The 12,914-nt window shown below is 40.2% G+C and overlaps 1 protein-coding gene across 5 annotated transcripts in view; it reads right to left on the bottom strand.

Moving 5' to 3' along the window:
• Nucleotides 1–12,914, bottom strand: part of LOC111661640 (1-phosphatidylinositol 4,5-bisphosphate phosphodiesterase zeta-1-like) — a 16,779-nt gene extending 3,865 nt beyond the window's left edge. Inside the window, exons 1-8 of one of the 5 annotated variants that reach the window (XM_087176336.1) lie at nt 12,719–12,914; nt 9,993–10,194; nt 7,302–7,446; nt 6,843–6,995; nt 5,004–5,192; nt 4,734–4,887; nt 3,545–3,661; nt 1,667–1,839 (exon numbers count right to left, since the gene is read on the bottom strand). In XM_087176336.1, coding sequence (XP_087032462.1) covers nt 1,667–1,839; nt 3,545–3,661; nt 4,734–4,887; nt 5,004–5,192; nt 6,843–6,995; nt 7,302–7,446; nt 9,993–10,194; nt 12,719–12,908 — 1,323 coding nt within the window. In that variant the 5' untranslated portion in view covers nt 12,909–12,914. Of the gene's footprint in view, nt 1–1,666; nt 1,840–3,544; nt 3,662–4,733; nt 4,891–5,003; nt 5,193–6,842; nt 6,996–7,301; nt 7,447–9,992; nt 10,195–12,718 lie in introns of those variants that run through there. The other 4 variants (XM_087176333.1, XM_087176334.1, XM_087176335.1 and 1 more) reach the window with 4 other exon arrangements.

The raw sequence follows: 12,914 nt of genomic DNA, 5'->3' as shown, positions 1-12,914 counted from the left end.
TGTCTGGCCCAGAATTATAGTCCCTTTCCTCTCTTAAAGTCATGCTACAAAACATTATTCGCATTATTCTTCTTCATAACAACAATGGTCCATACTTCTGAGTGCACAGATAGCTGTTTGGAGTTGTCATTTCATGAAGATTTGAAAACAGACCATTGTTTATAGTTGACAGTTTTATGCTAAATAGACTCATGAAAGCTCAAGGGAAAATATTGTTTTCCCGAGCAGATGAATAATTTAATCTTTAAAAATTGAATACCGACCCTACTTAAGTAACAACACTGAATGCTACTCATGACTCTGATTGCCACTGAGTTGAGAGAGGCAAGATTGCAGGGTTTTCCCTGAAGTGATCAAATAACCCAGTGATGATTTGAATAAATAAAGTTTGGGTTTTTCCCAGGGCATCAAAAAACAGAGCACATCGCATTTATATTTCATGCAGTGTGCTGGGAAGATATACAGTGTGTGTACATATTCTAATAGAAGACAATGTCTGATGTGCTTTTAACTTGTGAGAGTCTATACATCCTCATGAAGTGTTGTCTGATCAAGATTTCCTTCATCAGAAGTACAGCAGATCAATGACTTACAGTTGAGGCACTTTAAAGCAACTGATACAAGTACATTCAGTACAGTGACTATTGTGCCTGTGCTGATAGCCCAAGATCCACGACAGGTTCCAGCTGAAACATATGAACCCACATAGACTGAGCTGCAGTCTGTTTAAAAACATGAGTAAAAGGATATTTAATCACTAACTTGTGATTGTTCAGCTTCACCACCCAATACAATGGAGATAAATGGAATTATGTTTGTGATGATCGCACTGAAAACTGACATTTAAAAAAATCTAACATCTTTTTCCATAAACAATGTCCCTGTTACTCTGGATACTCACTCCACTCTGCACCTTGACACAGAAAAAGAACAAAACAATATGAAGCACTTGTGCTGCAGCACTCAGAGCATGCTTTTAGTTGTTTGAGAGGGATTCACTTCCAACTTGGATGACACCTAGCTCTTGTACTCATCTCCCTCCTCTGCTGTAAGTCTCTGTGAGTCCCATGTGATCCCATGCAATTCCTCATATTGTCTTTGCTGTACAAAGCACCAGATATCTCTGACTCCCACCACTATGTTCTGCACATGAGCAAGTTGTTGTATCTCTGTAATTGGACTTATAATGTGTTGACTGTAGTCCTTATGCACACACTATAAACATGACTGTTTGTTTGTGATTGTGCTCTCTACAGCTTCATCCACCTTTTTGTCATGTGACTTAGATACTGTACATAACAAGTTCTGCTATAACTGTGCCCCAAGATGCTTAAAATAATGGAAAAGGGATGATTTATTAATTGGACCCTGGGTCTAATTGCATTAGATCCCCCTCTCTCTCCTCTCCCTTTACTTTCTGAGGGAGATAATCTAATTAAACGCAGACACACTCAGGGAGTTTTACATCATAGCTGGTTCGCAGCAACATTTGTCTGGAGGCAAAGAGTAAGAATGAGCTTCACTACACAATGCCCTAGATTGTGAGGCATAGACACATGCATACATGCACGTAAAGCACACACACACGGACAGTCCTCTAACATTACACCTTAATCCATAAATCCACCCTGAGTGGATTATTCAGCGTCCAGTGCTCCGTAGCTACCTTGAGCAGCAGGTGTGTGGGTTTGAGCCTGTGGTGGCTACATCCAGGATCAAAGCTGCTCTGACTGGACATGAGCACCGCTGGCTTCAGGATGTATCCACAGCCCCCGTTGTCCTGGAAACGGCCACCATTAAGGTCCATAGGCAAGCCCAGAGACTGGAAATTGAGAGCCACTGCAAAACACCACGGGACAACAGCATTGGGACAATGAAAACCAGGAGCCACACAGCAGCAACAAAAAAAGATTTATGGGAACAAAATTGAGAATGCCTGAAGCTTGTTAAAATAAAACAAGCTGCATGAGATGATCTCTCTGCATATCTTCCATTTTCTAAAACTCTTGTTCATTCTCCAGGAGGGAGCTAAATTATACAATGACTTGAAATGTTTCCACAACAAATGGCATACATTGCATCAGGGAGGCATTCACAATCACCAACTGTGCAGCGAGTGTACTTGTAAGGGGATTTTCTGCAGTGCAAAGCTCACTCTGTGTTGGCAGGTGTGCTGCATAGCTGTGCTGCATTCATAGATTTTAATTATGGTTAGCCAGGACTAACATAATTAATAATACAAAATTTATATTTAATTTTGTTCTAACTAATGCATCCTTTCATATACTTTTCGTGTATTTTACAGGGACCCAGTGAATCTTCTGCTCATCTAACTGTAAATGATCCATCCAGGCTGCTGCTTTGTACCGCAGTCTCCTGCAACTGTGAAAAGTGCCGATCACCATCTGCACAGCTGCCACCGCAGCATGTACACAGTCTGCGCAGCAATCAGCAGGGCTCCATGTCAGAGTCAGTGGATGGCTGACTGAGCAATGGTGACGGATGAAGAGGATGTGTAAGACAGGCACAGTGACAAGACCACTGGCCAAGACAGTGCCAGACAGATCAAGGTAGTGACTTTAAGCTCACGGGTGAATCACACATTTCCAGAGAGTTTGAGGACATAATGTTTATGTATGACTTTTGAAGCAAAGCTCAGATTTCTCTTGGTCGTTGCTACTGCATGTGTGATATGATGTTAAGCCCAGTGCTCATGCTGGGCTCTAAAGAGATGATAACTGTGCGAAAAAAACTAAGCTGTGACCGAGGCAAGGATGTAGTTTGAAGAAGAAAAAAGAAAAAACACATTTAGGAGGGTACAAATCGATTTAGAACAGGTGTGATAAAGGCCAGGAGAGGACTTGCTCCAGGGGAAAACACAGATGAGGTGGTCAGGCTGTGGACCGGAATGAAATGTTCTTTTCACTGCTAATCGACAGGACATTTGGTCAGGTTGTTCCCTTTGAAGTTTGACAATAAAAGTTTCCAGACTGCGCATCGCTCCGTTTCAAAACTTGTAATGGATTGTGGTGGTTGTTCTTTGTGTGTTGGGAACGTTTTGATTCCTGTGGAAACTGATGACACAAATCAAATTGAAAAAGAAAAATCCCATTTCATGTCTTTTTTGAATTCATGTTGTCAGGGATTTAATTTCAACCAAAACAGAAACATAGTTGGCAAGAAAATAAGAATAACTTTGGGGAAATTGTGTTACCTCTTTTAGGTTGACATATTTACATATTTTACATACTTTGTTTTTTTTACAATCCCATTTACAAATCAGCAAATGAATAAATCAAATACCTAATAATATTATCAGCTTATTGATGGGTTAATTTATTCATCATTATTTTTTTTTATTATTTAATATATAATTTACTGAGGTGAATTAGGTCCAGTTACTAGAATCCTTTATAGCAGTTTGGAAATTTGTAATTCATATTCAGATTCCTCTGCCTCAATAAATGTGTATGCATATATAAATGCATGTGAATGAAATTTGACGATATCTTATTTGTACTCGCAGATGTGGTGTCCGACTCACCAAGCTGTGAGCCGACGTTCCAAAACTCCTGAGGGTTGTAATTGGACGAAGATGTCCTCGAGCCTGCTGGGTAAATCCTGCTGAGGAACTTCTGGTTATGGCGAACAAAATCTGCACCTGAGATTGGCAACACACGACACACAAAGGTCAGAGGTCTCGCCTGACAAATATTTATTGATGAGGAAGTTCGGTGATTCAAACTTCACAGGTGACTTTCCTATGACTAATTCTATCTGACTTAGTCACAATGACTGTGATGCAGTGACACAGTGAAAGCAGTAGCATAGTTACAAGATTGTAATTTTACAATGCGTCATTGTAGATTCTTGACAGTACAGATATGATTCTTGTTGCTTTTATTCAAAACATTAACTGTATCAGGAATCTGTAAATAAGACACACAAATGATCATCATTTTAATTTAGCGTCAAATGTATTTTTTTTTTTTTTAAAGAATACATGATGAAACCTGAATGTGATGTGAGGTTTGTCCTGATCCAGCCTCAATAATTTCCTTCTTTCTGGATAGACTAGGAAAAACTTGCACACAGCTACAGCCTGTGATCGCACCATAGCTGTGTCATTTGCCTGTAGGGACTGACAATGACAAGACACTACAAGGTTTTTTAGAGCTTCACAGTAGCTGAGACTGTTCATGGTGCCTGCAAGCCAAGCCAACCAGCTCATAACATTTGTGTGTGTCTGGAACTTGTCATTTCTCCTCAGCAGAAACATATTTCATTTCTCTACATCACTCTGCTTCTCCAAAATACTGCCGCACAGTAGCGTGATGACAGTTTAACTGATTATCAGTTGATTCAAACCTCTGTGGGCTCTTTTCACTTCCCGAACATTGGGGATATAAGGCACATTTCTGGGCCTGTGCTGTTGTGCTTTATTCCCTAAAAAGTACTCCCTTATGTTGTATATGTCATGTTTAATATGCTTTGCTTTTGCTATTATGGAGGTTTATGGCCTTGGGTATAATTGCATTTCTTTTCCAAAGATGATCTGCAGGGACTTCTCCTTTGAGCTCAATAGATCCATAAATCATGTGAATCTGCTGGGCTCATCACAATGATATTTAATATGTAATATAATATTTGCAATTAATTATACACAGTCTTTTATTATTTCTAAATCACGCTTCCTTTGTCTCATGATTTCAAATCAATAAATGACATTGTACCTGAGGCTTTGGCTAGCTTGCGCGCTTTCTTCTCTGCCATAGACGTGTTCTCATAGTAGTTCTGATTATCCTTAGAGTGAATGAAGCTGATGAACTTAACAGACCTGGTGTATATGACCAGGTCAGATAAAGCCTCGGCCACCACCACCTTCTTCTTCTACTCGTTACATTTAAGTAAGAAAGGAAGACAAAACAAAGACAGCAGCTTTATCTATTTGTTCTCATTAAAAATGTCTACATGTGCTTCAAACTGTTCTTGTCCTCACTTACTTCCTTCTTTGACCCTGCCTTGCTGGGAGACCAGAACTTTGTTTTGGTTTGAAGATCCTCATCCTCCTCATCATCATCATCATCCTCGCCCTCATCTACACTCTCCTCTGCCTCTGTCCCTGATGCCTCCTCTGCCTTCACCTGAGGCTTTAACTTTTTATTCTTGATGAGGATCTTATACTTCAGGTCCTGGCGTCCCCACAAATACACATTATAATAAGAATTCACACGTGAATAAATGCAAAGTCATCTTAATCATGGGTACAGACATTCACACCAAACTTGTAAAACCTCAAAACACTCCTTTTGCGCAAACCACCCCCTCCATGATTTGTCACAAAGAACCTATACTTCAGTAGACACATCCACATCACACAGCCAGGTATACTAGGATAAAGAAGCAAAAAACAGCAGGTGACCCAAATCACTGAATCACACATCTGCTGCTACATCTTACCACCCTGGCTCCAAATCTGTCAGCACTCTACAAGTCTCTCTGTGCAGATGAGCTGTGATATGCTAAAAGTAAAAAACATTATAGTCTCCAATTTGGAAGCAGCTCCATGGGGAGTTACACGACAGGATGTCACCCTGTCAGTGTCACATATACTGTATGCACAGGCAAAAATATGCTAAATAATTACAGAGCTGCCGACATTAACAACCTGTAAAAACCCATGTAGTATGAAAATTACAAGCTCCAAAGCTTCCTTTGGCACTGAACTCTTACATTGCTGCTACACAAAATGATAGAGGCTTTGCTTATGTCGATGTAATTTAGGATATTATACGAGGTTCTTGAAGAGAATTTTGCCTCATGTTGATATTAAAAAATAAAGAAGAGCAATAACTTGTGAACAAACTATGGCTCATTTTAACCCCACAATAACACCATGGATAAATAGAGAGCAGACAATTGGGTTTACCATCCTTCCAGTGGTTTTGACAATTTGGTAAATAGATTGAAAACCTCTGCTCTAACTGGTTAGAGGGGGGAATAAAGTAATGAAAAGCTCTGGGCATTGCATATTGGTTCCACTTTCATAATTGGATGGCAACTTGGGTCTGAAGCTGCATGAATTTGACACATGAACACTGATTCAGTGACTTGCTCGGGGTTAAGAGTGAAGATTAAACCATTAGCGCTGAGGCTCCTACATAAGCCCACCCTTCCTGAGTCATAGAGATAAAAAAAGATATGGGAGATATGGGGGGAAAATAATCTTATATGCACACTCAGGATAAAACATAACTCCTTTTTTGCAGTAAATTCCAAAGCAGTCGAAGTCAGAGGCAGACAAGAAACTCCAGCGAGACAGCACACATTGATCCACACAGACAGAAAAACCCTTCATCCTCCTTGTCATATTCAATAGACTGGAGTGACTGCGTCTGCATCTTTCAGGCCAGTCACTCACTCATGGGTTGACGCAGATGTTTTCAGTGGAGAGCCCGAGCAGGTTCATTCTAAATGAACAATCGGGTCAAGTGTCTCAGCGTGTTTAAAATGACGGACACTTCTCAGGATCAATCACATCACATAAGATTCTCTGAACCTCATGATTAAAGATTAAAGAGCCTTGCAGATGTCCATCTACCCCTATGTCCCAGTGGGGGAGACAAGCAAAGGAAGCCTCAGAAAGATACTAATGAGGCCCTCCGTGGCAGCAAAAAGGTCTAATTTTCCCCGTGTTTTGCTGTGCTGTGACAGACGATGAAGATTAATACATACAAATACCATCATCCCCGTGCCTGCACCCACAGCTCTAACATTAAACACAGATTTTGCTTCTGATCTACCATTCAGATAGCCAAGCTCTCACTTCTTCTGAGTCTTACATTTGGGCTTGGGAGGTCTCCAGTGGTTGGGTGATCCAAGGGACTTCTCAGCAGCTTCTCCCCCAGGATAGAGATAAGGTAGTGGGCCATGACCTCTTGCTGCTCCCGGGAACAATGGTTTTCCAATGACAGGATCACTGGGTAAGCAGACACCTGTCAGGAAATAATCCCACCAGAAAAAAATCAGCATCCAACCCTTATTTCCAACAATTAGCATCAACCTTGATGTAGTCTTCTGCTCTCTCTGCAATGTCTTCAGTCACACACACACATCACAGAGAATGGCCTGAACCGCCTGAATCAAAGACAACGTACTATCAGAGATGCTTAGAGATTAATTAGAGCAAGTGCAGCTCAGTGGGGTCTTCTGGAGCCTGGAGAGGCAGGGCTGGACATTGAGTTTGATGCCTGGGGCACCACTCCAGGAAATATGTAAGGTAACATATTACATGCTGTTACCTCAAAGGCATGTTGCTCCACAGTGGTGATGACATCCTTAAAGAAAATCTTTGTGGTCAGGGTGTAGCCATGGTAGACTACAGGCTCCATATCTGGCCCATCCCAGCAGTCAATCTCCAGACAGCGGCAGCCTTTCCTCAGAGCACTGTGCCAAACACACACACACACACACACACACACACACACACACACACACACACACACACACACACACACACATAAAGAAACACATGTACATACACTTAGCTGTGGCAAGGCTATGATAAGCACTTAAAATGTGCTGTGTTAGAAATTAAAAGTGAAGAGGTGAGGCACAAACTGGGCCATTTCTTTTCCAAACACAAGATCTTTCAAGCTTTCTGACAAGTCAAGCCATCACAATGGGAGACATTTTATTAACTAGCCTGAATAATCTATAATAAACATTAAAATCTAATAATTTATTCCAATAACTTCTTCTGTCTAAGTGGATCTGGAGCCTCTCCTAATGTGACACCAGAAAATGCTGCTCTTAGATTTCCATTTCTGTGTTTTCTTCACATAAAAATACGGTCGTTTGTACAGAATGTATCTTGGCTTTGCAAGATATTGCTTTCTGTTGGCGGTGGACAAAAACTATTTGGCTTTCACAGCAGAGGTGGGGCAAATAATCACTATACAATGGTACATTTTCTTGTAACTTCTGATGCAAAGTTATATCACCCCTTTACTCCAGACACTCACAAATGTGAAATAGTTCTGCTTTTTATGAATTCGGCCTTTTCTACGAGTTTATTGCTGTTTTAAATTTAAATTAGGGCACACACATCTATGGATGTTGTTAGATACTGTAGTCTTTCATCTCAGTTATGTTTTTCTCCAGAATCACAAAAATGTCATGATGATTGTCTCATTCTAAATTGTGCATTACACAGTATAACTGCTGTGTGCCTCTGTTATTGTGAGCAAAGTATAGTCATAGTATCATGTTGTGATTGCCTCCTGCATTTCAGAGAATGAATGCCTGGAGGATCTAGGCTCACTTTGATCTATTTTAATATCTTTTTAGATAATTTTTATTTGGGCTGTTTGGTTTTTATTTTTATTTACAAAGAAATTCAAGTTCAACATTTAGGAAAGGCTTTTTTGCTTTCTTTCAAAGAGTTACATAAGAAAATTGATACCACTTTCATATCTCTGTGTTCAGTATGGAACTAGAGCTAGAAACAACTAGCCTAACCTAGCTTAGCATACAGACTGAAGACCGAGGGAAACAATTAGCCTGGCTCTCTCCAATGTTCAAAAACACACCAGCAGCACCTCTACATCTCACTAATTAACACAGTGTATCGTGTTTGCCTAATACATATACAAACAGATATGTAAAAATGACAAATCACTTTATTCACTTCCCTGAGACTTGACATGGCAGTGAAGTTACTAGGTGTGGTGTGGTCATGCCTGCACAAAACAATACATTCAGCATCAGGTAACCTCCACCATAGTCAGAGGTGCTGCACAGAGGTGGTGGGCTGGTCGATGAACTGTCCTCTGTTACAAAATGCAGTTACAGCATTCCAGCATTGTTTAATACATTTCTGTTTGTGATTAAACAAACAAGACAAACAGACAGAACAAGAAACAAATTTTAGGTTGTAAAATGTACATAATTGTACATTAAGTCATCTGACAGAAGTGAGTGGAAGTGAATAGAAGCTACTATGGTCTAGGTGATGAGAACTGTGCTAATGTGCAAAAGTTAAAGAAAAAATTCACATTCATCCCATGGTTTTATGAATCTACTTCATAAACATGCCAGAGACTGGAGAGAAACACAAACACAGCTCAGGCAAAGTCCACACACGCAGCTGTTGGAAGTTCCTAGATACTGTATATGATCACTCAACTGAGTCACTCACCGACATTCACAATTATAGGTTTGGCCCCACTGTTGAAAAAAAGATATTAAATAAAAAGCAACTTAAATTAGAAATTAATTATACTGTTAATTTTTCTTTCATGTTTTTCTTTTATAAAACATTTTTTGGTTATTTGTTTATGTGAGCAAGAGGGATGGTTAAAAGCCACCTCCTGCCACTTTGTTGTCCTCTTGAGATGACTCTTTCATTATCTAAGTAAACCAGAGCTACCAGGCCACTAGGCTGGAGTGTTCCACTCTACCAGCCGGCCAGGGCGCTCAGCACTTTCAGAGGGACCATAAATACAGCACTTCTGCTGCAATCAGCCCCTTTTGTAATCACCTCCATTGTCCCATAAAGGCACCACAGCAATTTCACTGTCTGCCTCAGCACATGAGTGGGTCAAAGAAATAAGAGAAAAAGACACTATCCAGATAACACATGTAGGTTTGAAGGAGACATCTTAAAGATGGGATAATGGAGTGTTGAGGGGCATTTCTGTATCAGAGCTAAATCACTTTTAAATTGGCCTTATCATTTGTTTTGACCTACATAAAAAAAAACAGAGTAATGAAATATCCAGGATTTAGCAGATTAGCTCATGTTGACTAATTTGCAAATAGTCCTTAACCTGTGTCTGTGCAATTTCATATATTGCACAGGTTACAGAGATAAAAACAAAATTTGTGAAGAGTCATAGAGGTAATTTTTCTCTGGAAGTGGAGGTTGTTTTCTCAAGTGCTGCATCATGATGAAGAACAAAAGCTGTATTGTACATACTATACTTTCTTACCAAACATAGGCGTCCAGGTGGCTTTTTCCTACTAGTTGATCTCCAGTCAGGTAGGTGTTGTGTGATGAGGAGATGACGTAGCTGCTGAGAGGCTGATCCATGTCTTGGTACACCGATGCATGGGTTTGGTCAAACACGCAGCAGTCTTTGGACTCCATGTACCTCAGGAATCCCTCAAATGTCATGGACCTGCTTTCTCTGGCTGGAGGAAGAGGAAGGAGCAAAGTAGCAACACTGTCAGCGACAGGCAAAAGCAGTATCAGTTCCTCTACCAGCTGCAAAGCAGTTTTACGAAACAGAAGTACTGTTCCTGGTGTTGCCATATTAAAACTATTCAAATTAATAATGTCAAGACACAGTGGTGTTTTCAGCTAAATGCAAGCATCAGCATACTGTCATTCTCACAATGACAATGCTAAAATGCTGATGTTTAGCAGGTAGTGTTTACCATGATCATCATCGTCAATTTTAACGAAAAGAAGACAGAAGTGATTGTTTTTGGTGGCAGCTCCGAGACCCTCTGTCTAGATCTAGGTTCCTTGGCTCAATACCTAAAATCCAGCGTCACTAACTTGGGAGTTAAGGTGGACTCTGACCTCAGACTTGACAATCACATCAAGACAGTTGTGAAGTCAAGTTTTTACCAGTTGAGGCAGCTGGCCAAAATAAAGCCAATTCTTTCAAAGCAGCACTTTGAGACAGTAATCCACGCCTTTGTCACCACACGGCTGGATTACTGCAATGCACTTTATGTGGGGGTTATTGGGTCCTCCATCAATCGTCTTCAGATGGTACAAAATGCTGCTGCATGTCTTTTAACTGGCACACGCAAATATGACCACATTTCCCCCATTTTAGCCTCACTTCACTGGTTGCCCATACATTTTAGGATTCATTTTAAAATTCTTTTATTTGCTTTTAAATCTCTCAATGGTCTCGCCCCTCCCTACCTCTCTGAATTGCTGCAACCATATTCACCCACCCGCTCTCTCAGGTCAGCTGATCAGCTGCTCCTGGGGGTGCCAAAAACGAAGCAAGCTCAGAGGGGACCGTGCTTTCGCTGTGGCAGCCCCTAAAATGTGGAACGATCTGCCTCTGCACATTAGACAGACATCTTCCTTGTCTGTTTTTAAATCCCTTCTTAAGACCCATCTCTTTTCCATGGCCTTTGACACCTTGTAAGATGTGATTTTATTTTATTGTTCTATCTTATTTTATGTTATTTTATTGTTTTCTCTTATTATATATCTGTTTTTATTGATGTTTTATGTCTTTTAATTTATCTTGTGTTTATCATTTTTATCATGTACAGCACTTTGGTAACTTCTGGTTGTTTTTTAAAGTGCTTTATAAATAAAGCTGGATTGGATTGGATTGGATCATCTAAATTTAGCATGTTAGCCTGCTAACACAAAACACAAAGTAGGCTGGAGGAAATTATTATATTCATTTTACAAATATTTAAACCAAAGTATTAGGCCTGCTGCTGGGACTAAAAGAAAAGTCAGTGGCTCACCAAAGTCATTAGAAATCATCCTTAGGGCACCATTACTGTGCAAAATATCAGGGCACTATATGTACTAGTTATTGAGATATTCCAGTCTAGGACAACCAACAGACAAAATCTTGTCATCTGTACATCCAAGCCACTAGCATGGCTATAAACTAGCCCTCTCAAAATGTATCTACTTGGTAAAGATTACCAGGTGAACAGCAGTACTCACTTAAACAGTTCCAGCTAGTACAAATAATGAAACATGTATATATTCCTCTCACCTGTAATTGTAAATATTGTAATGTATTTTCCATAATCATGCCTGGAAGAATCTTGTAATACGATTTCAAACACCCCTACATTGGACTATACCATTTATTAACCTTGACGTCCACAGACGTGAACGTCCCTTATGCCTGCGTCACTCCGATCAATGGCTCGTGTCATCAAGTCCCTGCTCCCGTATTCATGCAAACAAATAGAGACACTGTATGCAAATGTAAGTAGCAGTAGCTAACAATCTAGCTTGTTTAATACACTTAACTCTCTTACTTTCAGAGTTTCTGAATTAGACTGTCAAGTACGTATGTTAGCTAGTTTCTAACTTTAGCTAACTAATGTTAGCTAGCTGATAGCTCACTCTTTCATTTCCAGTGTTGGCTTGGCATTTCAATACAACAATGGTGCGCAGTCGTGAGCAGTGAGGCAATGGAGGATTGGTTGTTTTAGAGATTTAATATCAATGTAGTGTTTATTATTTAATTCTTTTGTGTGGCTGTGGTGGTTTAGTTAGTCTTTTTCTTTTTTGATATTAGCTTTTATAATAGGCACCCCTTTGTTTTCACTCAGGAATTCAGTTGTAACTGGTTGGGTAATTGAACAATATTAAAAATCCATGTGTGCTGAAGGCTAAGTAATTGTATTGAAAGTGGTGTAAGGTATTTAAGTACATTTACACTAAGTACTGTGCTTAAGTACAATTTTGAGGTACTTTTACAGTACTTGAGTATTGTATTGAAGTATGTGCCTGTGATGTGCTGGGTTCCCGCTCCCCCTGGAGAAAAGGTTTTCTAATGACCATTGCTTTAAGAAACATAGAGTAACTGAGCTTAATATAAACCTGTATCATAGGTTATAGCAGGAAAAGCACAAGTGTGATCAATGTCATTTTTTTGCCATAGAAATGGGCAGCACGTAGTCTGACACAGCACACAGTTCTCCCTTCACTCACCTGCTTCTTCAATCTCATATCTGTCAATTAAATTCTCTGCTGTCTCTGTATTTGCTGTGAGTTGCATCTGCTCCTTGTGGAGGAACCTGAGGAGGGCGCAGGCAGGCAGAGTCCTCTGGCCTGAGGTGTAGCATTGGTACAGATGCTGGATTTCAGCCCTCCTGGAGGAGGGGGCCTTGCTTTTCCTCATCTTGCC

Source organism: Seriola lalandi, unplaced genomic scaffold (assembly GCF_002814215.2).
Source record: "Seriola lalandi dorsalis isolate HSWRI2012SDOR001 ecotype SW California unplaced genomic scaffold, Sedor1 jcf7180002054548, whole genome shotgun sequence".
In the NCBI taxonomy this organism is placed as follows: domain Eukaryota; kingdom Metazoa; phylum Chordata; class Actinopteri; order Carangiformes; family Carangidae; genus Seriola; species Seriola lalandi.
This window is presented reverse-complemented; position numbering and strand designations above follow the sequence as displayed.